This window comes from Malurus melanocephalus, unplaced genomic scaffold (genome assembly GCF_030028575.1).
Source record: "Malurus melanocephalus ecotype Western Australia unplaced genomic scaffold, MMel_1.1 scaffold_441, whole genome shotgun sequence".
In the NCBI taxonomy this organism is placed as follows: Eukaryota; Metazoa; Chordata; class Aves; order Passeriformes; family Maluridae; genus Malurus; species Malurus melanocephalus.
The window spans coordinates 285,132-304,927 of record NW_026623673.1 but is presented as its reverse complement, the minus strand read 5'-3'; the positions used below and the strand labels follow the sequence as shown (position 1 = coordinate 304,927).

The 19,796-nt window shown below is 43.1% G+C and overlaps 1 protein-coding gene across 1 annotated transcript in view; it reads right to left on the bottom strand.

Moving 5' to 3' along the window:
• GRIN2B (glutamate ionotropic receptor NMDA type subunit 2B) overlaps nucleotides 1–19,796 on the bottom strand; it is a 200,620-nt gene that overhangs the window by 5,270 nt on the left and 175,554 nt on the right. Inside the window, exons 9-11 of the mRNA XM_057380256.1 lie at nucleotides 18,960–19,189; nucleotides 3,553–3,713; nucleotides 446–633 (exon numbers count right to left, since the gene is read on the bottom strand). Coding sequence (XP_057236239.1) covers nucleotides 446–633; nucleotides 3,553–3,713; nucleotides 18,960–19,189 — 579 coding nt within the window. The remainder of the gene's footprint in view (nucleotides 1–445; nucleotides 634–3,552; nucleotides 3,714–18,959; nucleotides 19,190–19,796) is intronic.

Genomic DNA, 19,796 nt, shown 5'->3' with positions numbered 1-19,796 from the left:
CAGAAATATTTATCCTTTAATTCTGTAAACTCTGCATGGATTGATCCTGTCTGGAGCTATGAAGTATGGAATAACCAGACAGTCCAGTATAATTAGTGGGTTTGGTCAAGGCAAAACTTCAAAGGTAGTGAAAAACTCACACCAGAAATTTTGTTTTTACAAGATATTCTTCACATAAGATGTTTTTTCAAACACACATCTGAACTTGTTCTATGAAAACTTTAGTGCTTTTGGATAGCTTTTGATGATACTGCTACCYCGCATCAACAACATGAAAGAAGTGACATCCTCACATTTTTGGTGTGCTGCCTCTAAAAAAGCTCCATTAATAATTTCATGTTCTCAACTCACATTGGAAGCAACAGAACTAGAAACTTCCATTTCTTACACACAAAATTTGGTATTCCTTAGGAAAATTCCAGCACTTCTTTTTCTTGTCACTTACCATCTCCAAAAAGCTGTAAAATTGCAAGATCAACTTGACGCTTCCAGCCTGAGTCCTTTTGGATGGCAATGCCATAGCCAGTGGAGGCAAACACTTTCCCACTCCCAATTGTCACCAGCTTGCAGCCTTCATCTCTGCCAGCCATGTAGTTTAGCACTGCTGCATCATAAATGAAAGCATCCAACTTCCTGCACAGATGCAAGAAACAAGAGGGTATAATACAGAAAACACAAAATCTGTATGAATTCAAAAGTGTTGTCCGATAGCAAAAGAAGAAAATAATCTCTTTCAGATCGACTGCAATATGTGATGCAGAATCATAGAAAGGTTTGGGTTGGAGAGGATCTTATAGACCATTTAGTTCCAAACCCCATGACACAGGCAAAAACACTAGATTAGGTTGCTCAGAGCCCTGTGCAGCCTGGCCTCAAACACTACTAGGGACAGGGCAACCACAGCTTCATCACCTCACAGTAAAGTGCCTCACCACCATCATGCAGAAGAATTTTTTCACAATATTTAATCCATCTAATCTTTCATATTGAAACCATTCCCCCTTGTCCTGTCACCACATGCATTTATAAAAAGTCTCTCCTGCTCTCTTGTAGGTTTCCCTTCAGGTACTGGAAGGCCACAATTAAGTCACCCCAAAGCCTTCTCTTTTCCAGGCTGAACAATCCCAATTCTTTCAGTCTTTCCTCATAGGAGAGGTGCTCCATCTGTTTAATCATTTTGGTGGCCTCCTCTGGACTTGCTCCAACAGACCATGTCCTTTTTGTGCAGAGGACCCCAGAGCTGGATGCAGCACTACAGGTGGGGTCACACCAGAGCAGAGCAGAGGAGCAGAATCCCCTCTCTCATCCTGCTGCCCACGCTGCTTTGAGTGCAACCTGGGATACAGTTGGCTTTCTGGGCTCTGAGTGCACATTGCTGGGTCATGGCCAGCCTCTTGTCCACCTCTCCTGGAGAAGGAATCCCAGGTCCTTCTTGGCAGGGCTGTTCTTGATCCCTTCGTCTTCCAGCTTGGGTTGGAACTGAGGGGTTGCTCCAGCCCTGGTACAGCACCTTGCACTTGGTCTTGTTTAAACCTCATGAGATTTCCATGTGCCSAYTTCTCAAGCCTTTCCAGATCCTGTGGATGGCACCCCACCCTTCAGGTGTGCCATCTTCACCACAGTTAAGTAAAATCTGAGCCTAAAAGTGGCTTACACATGAATCTGGGTTATAAATGAGGATCATCTAYTTCTTTCTAACTCCTTGGTAATCATAATTTCTGATCTGAAAGGAAATTTGGAATACAATCATATTGCAAGATAAAGATTAATGAAGAAGAAGTCAAGGGGATCTATATCCTTAAGAATAGCTTAGATTTCTGTACTACCTTTCATTTAAAAAGAACCTAAAATGCCTTATAAAATGTATCAATATTAGACAGCAAAGTAGGGATTGAAGTAAGGAAAGTATTTTCTCTACTTCAAATGCTGGCATGGCATATCTGAGAAAAATGTATTTTTTTTTCAAATCAAATACAGTCAGGACATTATATTTAACCCCTCAGTTACTGTGAAAAGCACTACCAGACCTTTWCCAAGGTCATGTGGCCACCACAGCAGCTTTACGGTTTTCCATGCTGAGTAGGTCTTTGTTAAAGAATGTTCTGCTGAAAATCACAAGAAAAATTCTGTTTCAACAAGGAGAAATCCTCATTATGGACTGGGTAGAGAGCACAACAGCCTGATGAGAGCCTTTTCACACTGCAAAAAAATTGATTTGGATGTAGGGGGCAGTCTCAGCAGATTGCATCTTTCACATACCCAAAGACAACTGATTAGTAAATCCTCCCACTAGATCTGAAATAAAACACTTTCTGATAAATGACCTAAAACCTTCTGGTTGCATATTCTCTCTCACACACTATCTCTACAATACACCTCCTGCACATATATTTACAGTGTGGTGATTATCTCAGTTCAAGTGCTTATCTGGGAGGAAGTCTGTCCAAGGGTGAATATGAAGCCAGGATGACATCTATCACAAGTGATGAGCTCTATTTCATCCATATATTTCCAGCACAGTGCATATTTATTTCCTGAATGATGACTACCTGGCAAATGTACCTTCCCAGGATGATATCCAACAATGGCATAACCATTTTTGATGGGCCTCTGAACCTGGCAAACMGGTTTAGGAATATTCACTCAATCTAGTAATTAAACTGGCTAAACATCTTAATTTGTGTTTTGGAACGAACTTTCTCATAAGAGCGCAACATGAGTATAAGCAAATTTTTTTTTCACTGCGGTTAGGCTCTGACAACCAAAATGGTCAGCTCTGGGAGGAGATCTTTAATTATAAAGGACAAAGGCTTGCAAAATGTCATTTTGAGTTAGTTCCTTTGCAGATTCACTGTTATTAAAATAGGATGAGCTATTCAAGCATGCTTTTTGCTAACGATTTTTCCCACGTTTCCAAAATTACCCAAGGAAATGCTTCCATTTTTTTCCACTTCCTTATTATTCAAATAATGCTTTGTTTAGCCCTTGATACTAAAATATACCAGAGAGTAGGCTACTTCCAAACTATTTGCTTCAAATGCACCTTCCATTACATTATATTAGCTGGTGATACACTGGGGTGGGATTAGTCTGACAGCTCCCTGATTAGCATAATCTTTTATACACAGAAGGAGGGAAAACAAAGGAATTTCCAGATGACAATATAAATGCTCTGAAAAAATCTTTGTCCACAGAGATCTGTGAGCTTTTCTTCTGCATGCATAAAACCCCATCAGCATAAAATATCTTGATGAAGCATGGTCTTTGGGACCAAAACACACATGGATAATGTACAGGATACAGTAGATCTTTTTTTTTTCTTTTGTGTTCTTATAAACACAGCAAAAACAGAAATTCTTATATAGATGTCAATAGAAAAACCTGGCAAAAAGAACCACAGAGTTACTCTCCTGTGCTGTGTGTGGTCTTACCATACTTTTAATCATGGATTGATAATAGAAGGTCATTTTTCAAACCCTAAAAATAAAATTTTCCAGACAAACATGCAACAAGTCAAGTTTCTGTGGTGAGCCAGTATGTAAGAAACCTYACCCAGTCTTCAGCGAGAACAGTGCATCATCCACCCCCCTCTGATTGAACTTCACCATGTAGCTGTGCATTTCAGGGTAGTTGTTGCGAATGTTCCTTTCCGTGCTGCCATTGGGAACTGTCCCGAAGCGGAAAGGGGGTGAGAAGTCATTTGGTTTCTGGAACTGAAGAGACAGAAAAAGAAACATTTCTCACAATCTTTCAGATTGAAGCAGTCATCTGGTTGGGAGAACATCAGAAGGTAGTTCTGATTTTATTTTACTATTGTGCAGAAAACATAATTGAGAAGATATTGTATTTCACTGTTTTCAAACACAAATATCTGCTGTTAATGCCTAAGAAACAAGAAATAAACCTGAGCAAGCTGCTCTTTTTACCTACTCTGGATTAAATGCATGAAATAGTCAGTCATCAGAGATTAAATAGGAGGTTAGATACAAGGGAAAAGGAAAGGGAAAATGTAACAATGGTGCTGGAACACAGTCAAGAAATGGTTTCCAATTAAGTCTATGTGATGTGCTTTTTATCCACAAACTGTCATTTAGTTCCTAAGAAGTATCTTTTTCAGCTCTGTGGATGCCTYTGCACTTCCCGGTTCTGACTGAAGTAGAAAAGTAATTAATGAGGAGAGATGCCTCTCAGCACACCTTACACCCACTTCACCAAACAAATGATCAGCTTTCAAAGTTTYGGGCAAATGTCCCAAATGAAATGCTATTAGTGGCTGTAAGCTACTAGCAATATTTGATGCCTAGAACAGAGCTGGCAGAACACTCCAAAGCTTTTGCTGCTCACAAGAAATACATTCATCATAACTTCCCCCACAGCTGCAAGACTCTGAGATTTTATATGCCACTTGTTTAACTCAAGCCATAATCAATGCTCTCTGGGATTTTATGAGCAGTAAAATTTAGACTGTCAATTATCAAGACTGCTTAAAACCTCTAGAACCAGCAGACACRAAGGAGCACAGAACTATAAACCAGCAACTGAATAAGCAGTTAAAAAAAAGATGCAAAGGTAGATTAAATGGCAGGAAGCCTCCTCCTCTCTGGATATATCAAGCACTAGCTTGCCCGGTGTTATTTCTTGATTCCCAGCCATGACTAKGTATTTGTATGATCCTGAGAAGCACACTAACATGCTAATGTCAGACCAAACCCATTTAACAGCAACAGTTCACCTTGAATGAATATGTATATGAATACGTGCAGCCGTGTCCTGCCACCTTCTACACTGGAAATACGGCTGCAATCTACAGACAGTTCCAGCTTAAAACATGCTGAGGAGCCTTGTTCTTGAGTTCTGCTTAAAGCCATTTGGGAGCTTGGTCAACTCAACTGAGGAGTCCATAGTCCCTAAAGCAGTGTATCTGACTCACAGCATGTCAGCTATGAGGACAGTGAGCAGCTGTGTCTGGGAACAGGTGAACACACTGTTCACTYGTTTCTGTGTACAGCCAGCTTATCTCTGCAGTTTGGATGGCGAGAGGGGCTAACTTGTATGAGTGTATGAGTGAGTGAGAATGCATATCCTACTGCTCTAAGCCAGTGAAAAAYATGGGGTTGTTTTTCTGAACTCAGGGTAGTGAATCACCAACAAAACAGAAGTTTCGCATAGCATAAAACAGACAGTAAGGTGTCTCTCAGAACTTTGTCACACCCTCTAGGGATGAAGACAAACTCACAGCTCAAAGACTGTAATGAAAGCAAACTTTGATGGGAGAAAAATCACKGCAGCATGCTAAAATTATTCTTTTTTTCTAAGCTGATTAAAACAGCAGCCTAGAGGACCCATCACAAGGAGGGCCCTGCCATGCGAGACACAAAGAAACACAGTCTCTCCCCTGACATGCTAAACCAGGAGTTTGCAGCATGGGCAACTTGCTTTCCTGGAGGCTGCAGAACCCTGCCTTGAAGGCAAACAGAACATTCCCATTCCCAGAGCCCTCCAATAGAGTACAGTCAACGGGACSAGCACCAGGCAGGCCAGACCAACACTGGTGTGACTGAGTTTTGGCATGTCCACTTTATACCTCCACCCTCCATTCCCAGAGACACAATCTCTGCTTTTGACTGCTTCTATCATGATGTCTGCAAACTAGAGTAAGAAGGATTACGAAGTCAGGCAGGGCTGTGATGAGGGGAACAAACCCACTTCTGAACTATCCTTTGTCCCCACCATGTTCAAAAGCCCATAATATCTGCCACAGGTGATAGGCTCCAGATTTAATTTTTAATCTMCTGGGCAATCAGTAAGTAAAAGCAAACATTTCTCTTGTAGGAAATGACTGCTTCTGGCAATAGGAAAAAGCACATTTCTAGAGAAAGTAGTCAGGTTGACTTCTACAAATTCRCATACTAGCTGTGTAAAAGAATTCAGCAAGGAAAACCACTTGTCTGATTTCTCCCAGGGGCTGGGAGAGTGGGCCTGGATCGTAAGAATCATCCCCAGGGAAGCAGGGCTCTTTGGCAGCCTGATCTATAAGGAGTCTGAGACATGAGGGGGGAGCTGAGGCACAATGCAGGGGCCATTACATGGAGGAAGCCTGTGCAGAGGTAATCTCAATGCTGCAGTAAACATTGACAAAGGAATTAACCACAGATATGGACAAAGGGTCAGAATGTAGATTAATGAGAGAACTGYCGCATTATTTCATGTAAATATTTCTCCTTTCAGAGTCCTAAGTCACAACTACTCTACTCTAGGTATCCTCAAAGAGGAGGCTCTGGCAAAAAAAATTGTGCGGTAATAGGGCAAGGGAAGATAAGCAACTACACCAGTTGCTGAGAAAACCCAGCTGCACAGGGTTCACATTTGTAGGAGTCCCACATCATCCTTGCCTGTAGCAGGAGACCTGTCCTGCTGCCCAGCCATACACCAAGGTGTGAGGGAATCAACAGGGCTCGGCTGCAGTCCTGCACCCAAAGAGCCCCAGGCAGAGATGTATGCCATTGGCACCCTCCCACTCACTCACCACGGAACCTCCGGTGTGAGATGCTCCCCTTTAACGCACCCAATGTGATGTGCACATCCTCTCACCCACGAAAGAAGTCCCACTTGCTTCACATCAATTGTGAAGGTGTGTGACAGAGATGGGGGTGGAGGGTGGACACCAAGGATGCCTGAAGGGCTGGGGTAGCTCTGGGACATGAGATCTCWGTTCAGAGCCCAGAGGCTGCCTCTTGAAACCCTCACTCCACAAACTGCAATCAAGAAGCATTAAGTGCAAAGCAGACCCCGGCTTTGGAAAAGTCACCTCTYGTAGTCAGAGAGCAGAACTCTTCTTTGCCTGGAGAGTGATAAACACACAGGCTGGGAGCTGTTAGCACATCAAGGGGGAAGAGCTCCTTTCCTGCTCCCTTCCACAGCTCGCCACGAGAGCTGTCGACAGCAGCAGTGAGAGCGGGTTTAAGTGACTCGGCTGGCAGAGCTGTTTCATTAGCAATTTGGAGCCGTGCCGTGCAGAAAGCAGCATTGTTCTCAGATGTTTGAATATCAATCTGCATAATGAAACAGGTGATAGGAGCTCTTCCCATTCATGCAGCAGCAATTGGAGGGGATTCAGAGATGAGGGGAAGGGGTTATGTCTAATTGGCCGCAATTAATTTGATGAGGGGTTTTTTTTCAATATATTGTCTATCACCAAATGGATCCTACAGAAAAGCACATCTGCACTTATTTATCTGCCTGATGTAGGCCCTGTTTACACTGTAAAGTGTTTGCCAATAGCATTGAAAGCAGTTTCCCAAACTCAGCAAGCTCTCGCAACAAAGGACTCTTTTTTATCAGTCAATCTACTTTTACACTGCTTAAAAACCCCACAAATCAATCCACTGCTGAATAACATAATGAGCTGGCAAAACTTGGTGCAAGGGTGTGGGGGTGTGGGTGTGTAGTGCTTTATCCTTATACAGCTTTTCCGGGAGGCCTCCTTATAATTTGCAAGGCCCAGATTAAGATCCAGTTTAAATTTTCTACCACAGAAAGCTCCAGAGCTGTGACCCATGACAATAAGATTCCACTCCTCTGCTAGCTGCAAGTCCAGAAGAGCTTAAGCCCATGTTAGATACTTCGAGTTCACTTCATTTGCCCAAAAGTAAGTGTCAAGCTGAGATGCTAAGGGAATTTCACCCTAGGAACAGGTGCCTGATAGCGCTTGTGTCAAATTTGCCAGCCACCTGAGGGTAGTTTGGACACTCCAGTACACCTCAGATGGCTCTAGACACCTACACTGGCACAAATGAATCTAGCCACTGGATCATTTGGCCCTCAGAACAGGCTCTTCCACCAAAAGTACAGGGAGCCACCTGCTCAGGGTAGCAACGAGCCCGAAGTGCCTACCACCCTCTTAATCCATAACCTCTTTGCATTGCCCAAACATCCTTGATTGTCTCCTCTTGTTCTGGTTTAGCTGCACGTCGCTGCAGTCAGCTCGCAACTTTCTTCATTGCCTGAGAATCCAGCTAGCCTTTTTCCACAAGAGCTTCCTTCAGAACCTAAAAAATTGAAGAGTTGGCCTAACAGGTCTAACTCTGAGGGAGTTCTATGCCCATATTTACGTCCTGATAGCTACACATGTCCACAGCAGCATGTCTCACCCTAGCTGCCTTGCTTCTATGTCCTCTGTTTCAGCCTGGAAATGAAGTTCTTCACAGCTAATGGATGACTCTCAAAGAGAAGAATCTTGTATTTTTCATATCCCCAAAAGAYATTTTTGTCCCCGAGCTGCACCACAAACAATGCCACAGAATCACAAACCAGTGTTTGACCCTGAGATGTCTCTTCCACCTTTGTCTCTCTGGTGAGCCACTCCTGGACATCACCCTTCCTGACAGCTCTTCATTCAGCCCACTGTGGAAGATGGTCAGTGCCGGACAATCCTCCATTCCCTGGACAATCCCCACCAGAGCTTTACTACTGGAAAGTTCTTCCAAATGTCTGAACTAAAGCCTTCCAGCTACAATAAAACTGCAATATTTTCTGCTAACTTTGTACATGGACAAAGAAATCCAGTTTCTTTTTCTCTGGAGGTGCATTTTGTATTTTATGTTTTTGAAGACTATTGTGCTGTTTCTTCTCCATGTGATTTCACTGCAGCTAAAGAAGCCCAGTTCCTTCAGTCTTTCTTGGTAAGCTGTATTACATGGACCCACAACAATTCTTGTTGCTGTCCTTTGGCTGTACCTGTAGGTCTTGCCTTGACTTACCTTTGGCTGGTGAACCTGCTCTCCACCATATCAAGAACAATCTGACCAAGACCCAAAGATGCTGAGAAAATATTCCACTAAAAAAGCTTGCAGGAAGGCAACAAAAACAATGCTAGTGAGAGCTCATGCTCATTATTACTCTGCTCAGGGCCTCTCTATGTTACATCATTTTCTCTCTATCCTTCATTTTCAGCTTGCACATTCTTCAAAGATGTAATTCTGTCCTGATCTGCATTCAGGTAGTGACCAGTTTGTTTCTGGAACATCAGTTATCACTGCCAGCACCATCTTCAGGGTTTTTACTGTATTCTGCTCTTTTGCACCTTGATTGTGCASCTAGGCACATCCACAAACCCATGCCCCCAGTCACCTGTCTTGGTAGAGCAAGTGCTCTACAGATTTCAAGCATGGAACTTGCAGCTGTTGGTGGCATGGTGCTGTAGGCACTTTAAAATKGACAAAATTGCATCCCAGCTTGGAGTGTGCCAGCTATGCCAGTCCAACAGCAGAGGCAGAAAATCATACTGCAAACCTAAACCATAGCACTGGTACAACTCTGTGAGGAGAGCAGACTAAAGTGGCTGCCCTGATCATTCTCTATTATTAAYGAATCTCTTGTACAGATACTTCTCAAGATTCATTCCTAAAGCATTCCTCTCCCCACTGCATTGTCACGTAGTTTTGACATTACAAACATTTTATTTCCAAGGTGGAATTCACAGCCATTTCTAAGTGACTGTAAGCTTTCAGTTCATCCTTTTACCCTAGCTCTTTTTCTTCCCTCCTGCATTCCCTCACAATAACACTCTCTGCCTCCTCAGTAGTGATCAGAAGTCCTCACAACTCTTAATCCAGTTGCCACATCAGCTCTTCCTGACTGTGAACCAATTATTGAAATTAACCCTAGGATTGCTGGTGAAACCCCAGTTTCTTGTCTTCATCAGTCAAATAGTACATCTTGATTTATAAACAAACAAAAAAATGGGAAGTTTATGAGAAAAGGGACCAAACAACACCAAATCCAATAGGTYGATTTTGGGGAGGGCATAAAATTAACTTGTGCTCCCTCAGACTTTGACTTTGTGGTTTATCTTGTTATTCAGCACCCAGTGATGTTTCAAATTCTCTGTCTTGCTTTGCATAGCGCTTTCACCCATTAATTGTTCTAGATAAGTCCAAGAAAGGAGTTATCAGTTAGTGCAGCTGACTGCAGCAAAGTTGGSAAAGAATTCAATTAAAGTCACTTTTAAAAGAAGATGTACTGTGGGTCAGACCCACAAACAAGAAAGAAAAATATCTGTGAATATCTTTTGGTGAAATATGGACACATATGGGTCAGGGAGGGGAACAGAGCAACCTAGTGACAATGCAGAGGTGTGGGGGGCAGGTGAAAGCAAAAAAAAAGGTGTTCAAATATAGCAACTTTAAAAATAGTTGTCCTTGCAAAATAACTGAGATGAAAGCAGAGATCCAATKGGTGGAAGAAGCCTCCATCACATGCGGTTATTGCCAGAGCAATGCACACAGTAGGATTTTGCAGCCTCTTTGCAGGCTGGGGTTGCTCCATACAGACCTGCTGTGTGCYGCTTCTGGCCAGAGCAGGAGACTGAAAACCTTCGGCAGTGCAGCATCACCCCAAACAAGTTGGGGATCCCACGTCTCCCACAAACACACCCACAAGYGCTGCTGCCACCACACTGCCCTTCTGCTGACCCAAGCATTACAGATACACCAGACCTGAGGGGCCATTTCGGGATCAGACCATCATGTATAGCAAGCACCCACCATCAGCACCCTAGGCATCTTGTGGTGTGAGCATTACACAGACTCTGTGCAGTTTATCCACCCTACAGGTAATATTAAAGTCTTAAAACTTCCTCAGGACACATTTGGCAGTGTACAGGCTTCAAGTCACTGTTAGGTGTCCCTCAAGCTTGACCAGGAAACATCCACAGTGGAACCACTGAGCTTCACCAGTCAGAGCCAAAAGCTCCTAGCACAGCTCAAGAGTTTGTATGTTTGGTATCAGAACACCACAGTCATATCTGTTGCAACGAAGGGGGCTATAAAATCATAGCTACTGTACACTTAACTTTTGGTTGCATGCATGTAGAGGATGGAGATAATCTGTTTATCCACCATCAAATCATGCCACTTATTTAATTCCTGAAAGTCAGCTTCCTTGGAGGCTAAACACAGTAGGGCAAAAGTCACCTACTGAATAATCCCAGGCAAACACAAAACAGAAATTAGTGAGGCTCAAGGATGCCAGTTAGTACACTCATGTTAATATCATTAGAAGTGTAGATGTTCATTCAGAGGGAGGAAATTGACTGATTAAAAAGACCTTGAGAGGAGAGGTGGCAGCTAAGTACAGAGGAATTTGAAATCTGCTTTGTTTGCACATGAGACAGCTGGTTAACAAATTATGAAACACTCTGAGAAATTCAGAGGATGCAGTTTGATGGGGAGCAATTCCATTTTTCACCTATTTTCACTAACAAAGGAAGGTCAGATCCTCCTGTTTTCTGAGTACTGATAGTAGCCAACCTACTATTATGTGGGTACTATCCACCGGGCAAGTAGGGTGAAACCCTGCACAAGCCAGGCAAACCTCCCAAAGACTTCACAGGGGCCAGAATTTCCATCCAAGCAATTATAAAAGCTTAGTAATCACATCAGTGCAATTTTCAAAGCACATCAGTAGGGCAGGAAGGCAAAGCAAAAAAGCAGGGTACTTCAGACAGGGTAGCTGGATCATTCCAGCACCTTCCCAGAACTGGGAGATAATAGCTTCTTTTAACTTTCTGAAGAAAGCTCCCTGCCACCTGCAAGGGAAAGACAGCAGAGAAATGGAAGYCCTATCACTCCAATGTGAGTACTGGGGTACTGAACAAAGTACACCTGAAGTAAACAAGTCTACCAGACCACCGAGATTTAGGGAAAGTTTGACCTTGGGTAGCCAAAGGCCTGGGAGAAGCAATGCAGTGARGTAAAAATGCCTGGAAAGATACAACCTGCCAAATATTTACCAAGTATATGTATGTAATATRACTCTAAATGTTGTGGTCACTAGGCATCAGCAATGAAAGTGTGGGGGTACAGCTGTTGGATTTTTTTAATCCTGTAAATCTCATACTCCCATCCCTTCCCCACCAGTAATTCAGCCCTGATCATTCAGTTGAAGGAGGCCAGCTCKCATCTCTCAGGCTGCCAAATTCAGCAGGGCCATTGTCTTTTATTTGACTGCAAAGTGCCAAGTACATTTATGGCACCAAATAAATAATAAATAAAAATATTCATTGTTTCCCTCTCCACTGACTTATACTGATGTGAGAAGCAGGACAATCCTTTGCTTGCCTTTCTCCCTCTCCCCCTTACGTAACTCTCCAAAGACAGCTTTTTCCAGACTGCCAAGCAATTAGCACAGAAGCAACCAAATTTAACCACTACATCCAAAGGGGGATAGCTCCAAAACCTGGTGAAAAGGAAGATAAAAAAAACGGGTCAATGGTGGCCAAGGTCTGGGAAAGGCCAGGGCATTGTGGAGGGGGAATGCAAAAGCTGTAAGCTAAGGACTGTGCCACAACTCCATTGACAAAATCCTTCATCCAGCGACTCTCATCCATGCCTCCAGCAAAGCCCAGGGATTTTCATTTCTTTCTTTCCAGTGTGGATTAATTAAGCCTACAGTCTGAATCAGAGCATCCCCTCCCCTTGCATCCTACCTGTGTAAATTCCCAACTAAACTACATTTTAACTGGCAATAATCCTGAATAGCCCCATTACAGACTTTTACTGTCATTAAAACATAGAATGGGTTGGAAAGGACCTTGAAGATCATCTAATCCCAATTCTCATGGCAGGGGCAGGGACACCTTTCATTAGACCAGTTGCTCAGAGTCCCATCCAACCTGGCTTTGAACAGTTCAGGGATGAGGCATCCACAACTTATCTGGGCACTAGTTCCAGTGCCTCACCACCATCACAGCAAAGGATTTTTTTCATAATACCTAATTTAAACCTAGTCTCAGTCTGAGGCCCTTACCCCTTGTCCTGTCATTACATGCTCTTGTAAAAAAAGTCTCTCTCCATCTTTCTTGTAGGTTTCCCTTCAGGTACTGGAAGGCCATAAAGCCTTCTCTTTTCCAGGCTGAGCAATCACAATCTCTCGGCCTTTCCTCATAGGAGAGGTGCTCCATCTGTTTAATCATTTTGGTGGCCTCCTCTGGACTTGCTCCAACAGACCATGTCCTTTTTGTGCAGAGGACCCCAGAGCTGGATGCAGCACTACAGGTSGGGTCACACCAGAGCAGAGCAGAGGAGCAGAATCCCCTCTYTCATCCTGCTGCCCACGCTGCTTTGAGTGCARCCTGGGATACAGTTGGCTTTCTGGGCTCTGAGTGCACATTGCTGGGTCATGGCCAGCCTCTTGTCCACCTCTACTCYCAGGTCCTTCTTGGCAGGGCTGTTCTTGATCCCTTCRTCCTCCAGTCTGTATTGATACCAGGTAAGTCCCTCCAGATGAATAGAAAAGGAGAGAATCCTGAGAGACCAAGTGAAGGCTAAAGCACACTGCAGCCTCCTTGCCAGTCTGCACTGTATAGTACTGAGCTTAAGAAAAAGAGGGAGAATGATAAAGAAAGTAGGACTGAAGCAGGGGGGAAAAGGAAAAAGCACATGCTTGAAAACTCACTGACTTTAAACATTTATAGTCTTAAGAACTACTGAATCACATTTTTGCACACAGGCACAGAGGTTTGTTCCAAAGATCTCAAAAGCATAAAAATCATCCCAATACGAAGGCTGTAGAATGCTTAAATCTATGATAAACACACCCATCTGCAACTGCAAAAATTCATCTGAGATCACATTTATGTACACAACAAATTTAAGTAATAAGTTAGAAAGATCTACTAAGATCTGTTACTAACATATGATATGATGTAGCTGTTTAAGGGCTAATTGTTAATATGAAAACTTCARCCTAACATGTAATTACACATAGTATACATGTATTATGTGTGTTTGCACACAATATCACTATACAGTATTTGCAAATACTTCATACAATAGCACCTGACAATTTTCAAGGAGATGCAGAGAAATAAGATTTTAAGCCATTAAATCTAAGACTGTCAGAGCTCTGAGTTTTCCACACTTCACTAYGAGCTAGTGTTTCTCACATTAAGCACTATTCAATATCACAGTTATTGATAAAGGCCATATTTAAGCAAAAGACACAGTTCAACTTATTTACAGGAAGATGTGCCCCTAGTAAAGCACTGTGGAAAGAAATTCAACTCTACCCCATGACAAAAGCTCTGGAGATTCAAGAACTTCTTTATTTTGGAGAGGGTTTTTTGTCCAATAAGGTGCATCAGATTAACCCATTTTGGAAAATGTTATGATTTACCACAAGAGGACAGAATTAAAAGTGGTGTGGTCCTTCTTCTGTCTGGCTAGTTCATATCTSCACAAAGGTGTCCTGACAATAAAAATCATACTGCTGTTGAAAGATTGCATACTTTCTGCCTTTGCAAACTGCCACATAAAACTTGGTTTGTATCCTGCTGGAATGTGTGGAAGTACCACAAATGTCAGTTAACAGTAAATATTTAATTAAATATTAATTGTTCAGACAATCCTCCCTGAACAGAAGTCACAAGGCATGAGACTCACACCCGTTTTTGGTGGCTCTTGAAAAATGTCTAGCTGAAGTTATCTGTTCTGCATTTTCCTTGGACTTCTCCAGAACAGGTATTTGCTGTACAAAAGCTGCAAGCTCAGGGAAGCATTTAATTTCAATCATGTGAATAATAGCCCATTGACTTTAATGTCACCACTCATGAGCACAAAGTTAAGCACATGCTTAAGTGTTCTGCATATCTGAGATGCTTGTATAATTTCAATTTAATGTGCTGCAAAGCACAATGTGGGAAATAATTCATTTTTCAGTTTCACAGCCAAGCATCTATTACTGACAGAAAAGAGCAGATCCTTTTATTTTTGCAGGTTTTTCAGTGAGGCTTTTGCTTTGTAACAACCCTGAAATGTTCCACTCATCTCAAATCTACCTCTGTTTTGTCTTCCAATTATCTCTGTCTGTCCCTTTCCTTTGTTAAAGAAAAAAAAAAATCTTTCCTCCTCTTCCCCCCCACCCCCCGCCACCTTAAATGTAGGTCAATTTTATGAGTAGTGCCTTTAGAAAATGACATGTCAAAATACATGTCAGAAATATCAAAGTATTTTATATCAAGTATACTAAAATGAGCTATTTTGGAAAATATCAGGAATTTCTTATACTCTCCTCAGACTTTTTTTCAGTAAAAATGCTGGCCAGTTTTAACTTCAAAGCTTACTTTTGAAAAAAAGAAAAAACTCACATCTATTGAAAAAATAACTGACCTATGTCGCATTTGTCTCAATGTTTCATTAACATCTTAAAAAGAAAATAAGTCAAATACATGTGAAATTTCAGCAATCTATATTAATTTGAAGGCATGCAGAAACCCATTTCTCTCCTTTTCATGTCAATTACAAAATTACCATTTTGATCCTTTATTAGCTTCTTTGGCATTTCCAACTAATTTATAGGAAAGGATACTATTTTTTTTGTTATTATTAACCCACCACCTTCTAAATAATCTTATTTAAATGCCCTGCTGGCTGTCCACATTTGCTTTTATTCTATTACTATCGTATATGAATGGAAATTACGAATAGCTATTAGATTACTTCACACATTAGTTCATTTTATATAATCTTTCCTGTATTTATTGCCTTCGTTAGACCGAAATACCGCAGGCGCTTGTTTCTCTAATGTGTCTGAAGCTCTCCCGCTAATGGAAATTGGGTTATATCTCCTGATTACAGTCAGATGAGATCCAGAGCCGGCTGTGGTGTTCTGCGACAGGCCCTTACCACTGGCGCTTCTCCATGGCACTGCCCCTGCCAGGGCCACCTCCAGCCCCTCCGCTGCACAAGGCTGGTGCAGCAGCTACCCAGGAGGAAAGCACTGGGAGCTGGAAAGGAGATGCTGTCAAGAGCAGAAGTTTTCCTCCAGAACTCACRGGGCCAGTGCTGCTGTCAGGCAGGAGCAGGTTTCTCTCTCCTCAAACTGCCCAAGGCTGCTCCAGAGCCAAGAGCGACAGCCTGCTGCATGACTTAGCAGCTCCACAGATCAACACAGGGGGACTAACAGCCATCCTGAGGTGGCTTTCTGTGTCACCTGGAGCACCTGTTTGGCGCCTGTTCTGAGCCAGCTATGGCCAAAGRGTAGCATTCAGCAAGGGGAGCATCACCTGGGACAGCGAGAGAGTRGCAGAGGTCACTGAGTTCACAGAGGGAGCCTCTAGACACCCTCAGTTGGACCGGGTACCCTGGCACAGAGGATCCACTCCAGGCCAGCTCACACAGACCTGCTCAAGCATGCACACAAGCACAGTGGGGACATGACGTTAGTCATTGTCTTCAATGCCATTAGGAGGTAAATGCTGGGGCACAGCCAAGATGCCATCCAAGTCCTGAGACATCTGGAGTGTTTCAGTCAGTTTTTCTGGGGAAGCAGCACACGGGTAGCTGTAGGAAGCTCTCAGAGCGATTCTTCCCAGGCAAGGCTTGAGGAAGAGGGGCCAAGGAGACCCTCAGGGTAGCTGTCACAGAGTATAGCCAGCCTGACCTTGACAAGTGTACCCAAGCCAGGCACAGTAATAGATTTTTTGAGTGCATCTGGCATTTTGGCTGCTCTACAGTGTCAGTGGGACACCTTCCCCAGGTACTGTCATACTACAGAGACATCTGCAAGAAGATCTGGGTCTAGGCAAGTAGGAACAATGTCCTTTAAAACAACTGTCACTTTGCCTGTCACCTTGGGTTACATCCCCTGCTGCGTTCTTGTGCTGGACACARATGCCCTTACCAGCTGACAGAGAAGGCCAGGAGACTGATCTGCCTCACTCTGGCTGTGGACRCCAGAGCACACACTGGAGATAAAAGAGATTGGAAGACACAGTCTTTCCTCTAGGAAAACAGTCTTTCCCACCTGGCTTTGAACAGCGACTGCCTCTTTTGAAGGTCTGAAGTGGCTTTAAGTAAGCAAGAGAAGGGAGGTAGAGCACAGCACAGCTCTATGTGCTCTGGATGTGGCTGTGTCCTTCCTCCTGGCCAAGCAGTGCATTGAGAGGGTGAGTTGTGAGCAGTGTGCAGGCTTTGGAAAAAGGAAAAGATGAGATTCAAAAGAGTGAATTCCTCCCAGACCAGGGGATCTTAAAGCAGCGTGACAAATGTCTGGATGACTGCTCCCAAATTCTGCAGGGCCCTTTGCATATTCARAGAGTAAAAATCCATAAGCCTAGAGGATCAAGTTCATTCACTGACATCTTTTGGATGGAGTTAGTCCCACCTGCCTTTATTGTCCAAAGGCAGCTGCTGGCCTTCAGTTTCACCAGCCAATTTTCATTTGACTCCAGATGCTCTGGTAGATTGTAATCTTACCCAAATATTGTAMTTGCACTAGCAGCTGTGTTTGAGGCATACCACAATTCTCTGACTACATACTGCAGCCGTTCTTTTCCCCAAGAAAAAAAAGCACATATGCTTTAGCATAGCAAAAGTAAATACAGGTATGTTGGCAGAGAAAAGTAGAAGAAAATGGCCTCAATCCAATACACACAGGTGGCCCCACGGTGAAATCAACCAAAATAGGCCCAGAAATTTGTATCCAAAGGCTCWGTGAAGCTCCAGGAGTCACTGCTTTCAAATCATATTTCATGCACATATCTCTGCAGGTATGAAGAATATCCTGAAAAATGTGAGAATGAAAGCRTGGTTCTCTCCACGAGCCTAAGCATAGCCTGAAACAATAGATCAGAGATACAAATGATCCCATTTAGTTTAGACAGTTGAAAACCTAATGATGACAAACTAATGTTACCTCTGATAGGGCTGGCTGGTTTTGAACAGTATCTTTCAATCTGAAGGAGCCCACAGCTTCTACAAAAGTCTCCACAACAATCTCCACCTGACAGAAAACATCCTACCCTCCACCCCATGCTCAACACAGCACACTGCAAATGTGGAGACAGTGTGAAACAAATTGAGGTCAAAATTAAAACAAATAACAGGAGCACTTCTAGATGGATTGTATTATTCTGGGCCATGTTTCATTCCAGGGGAAAAAAAAAAAACCAAAACAAACGAGTAAGAAATATTTTTATGATTAATCCATCACAGAATTTCCAGCCTGCTGTACARGCCACTGTATGGGGGCCTGACCACAATTTATTTCTAGTTTGTCATGAGGGACACAAGAGTCAGTAACTCTTACCAACCCAGCAGCAGCATCCAACACTCRCAGTGCTCTTCTTGCTGCTATCCCCAACAGCAGCGTGCGCAGGCCATTGCTGTTTGGCTGCCCTGCAATGGCACGACCCCTAAAACAGCCCCATCAACTGAGTAACAGCTCAGCACAGGCAATTGAGCCTCGCAGCACTCAACTCCTGAGGAGCCTCACCACAAAGCAAAAACAAAGCACTGCGCAAAGCTTTACACCCTCACGAGCCAGACAGTGCTACCCTGCATGCATCAGCAATCTTCTAAAAATCCTCAAGTGTTCAGAGTCCAGCAAAAGCAAATTCTCTGCATGGACAAAACACAGTGCAGGAAAACAACAGAACACAGTTTGAACAGAAAATTATTTCTTGCGCTAAGCCTCCAAACACCTCGAAAAATGACAGTATAACTTCAAATGCAAGCAATAGTAAATCATCAAAGACACAGTGATCTACCCCCATGGACAGAATTTGTTCCCAGAATAAATTAACAGTTCATATTTGCTAGCCTAATGGCCAGCATTCCTACCCAAGACAAATTATTTTGTCCTGGAAAAACAGGTTACAGCCATTATACACATTGTCTCCAAAGTTCCATTAATTTGTTTCTTGCTGACAGTCAAGGTGTGGTTTGGGATCGTGCAAGCAAGCACAGTTCAGCTCCTTTTATAAGCCATTCCTGAAACACTTATTACATGTAAAAGTGCAACTGAATACCAATGAAGCACAGTTGTGGTATTTAAACTAGGCTCTAAAGCTATGACGTGACTCTGAAAACACCTGCACATTTTCCTTTGTGACGGGAAAGAAGGTAGAGCAGCCTCTACCATGGGAAAGGCAGCTTTGAGGGTTTGGGTGGATACATTACCTTTTTGTCGCTCAAGCCAGACACCTGGTCCACGTATTCCTCTTGGATCATGAAGGCAGCCAGGTTGGCAGTGTAGCTGGCCAGAAAGATGACAGCGAAGAAGGCCCACACCGACACCATGATCTTGCTAGTGGTACCCTTGGGATTCTGTACTGGCACAGAGTTGTTGAACACCAGCCCCCACAGCAACCAGATAGCTTTGCCAATGGTGAAAGAGGGACCTCCTGGCTCTAGAGGGATTGAGAAACATGATCCCACAGTGAGCATCTCAGAGTAAGTGGTCTGCATTTCCATTCACATACACATCTTTTCTTCAGAGTTAAGAGCAGTATCTATTCCCACTTGTGAGGTGAGTATCAGCAGCTGCACTTCCCTAAGTTCATGCTACCATATCTCAGCAAAGTGCAACCTGAAAAATTTTTTTTTTAAAATGTCCTCAAGTTTCTGTAATTTTTCTGTCTCAGGGATTTTCACTGAAACCTTATACAAGGGCATTTGTCTTTTATTTGATTGCAGTATCTAGAAGCCCAAACATTATGTTTTGGTTGAAGTGTTGTCACTGCAAATAGAACTTGCTCAGAAACATTCTATCCTCATTTCTAGATGTTCAAGAATGATGTCCTTGAACTCCCAGCACACACGTGTGTAAAACATGACTCTTGCTGTACTTGTAAAGGTGCAAGGAAGAGCACCATCTGAAATGGCAGGGCTCTACAAATACTTCTTCAAGAACGTTTCATTACTCAGTCTGTTGAAGATCCATGAACCAGAGAAGAACACAGCTCCCTCGCCCCATATTTTTGTGCTCAAGGTACATGACAGTAACATATACTTGGT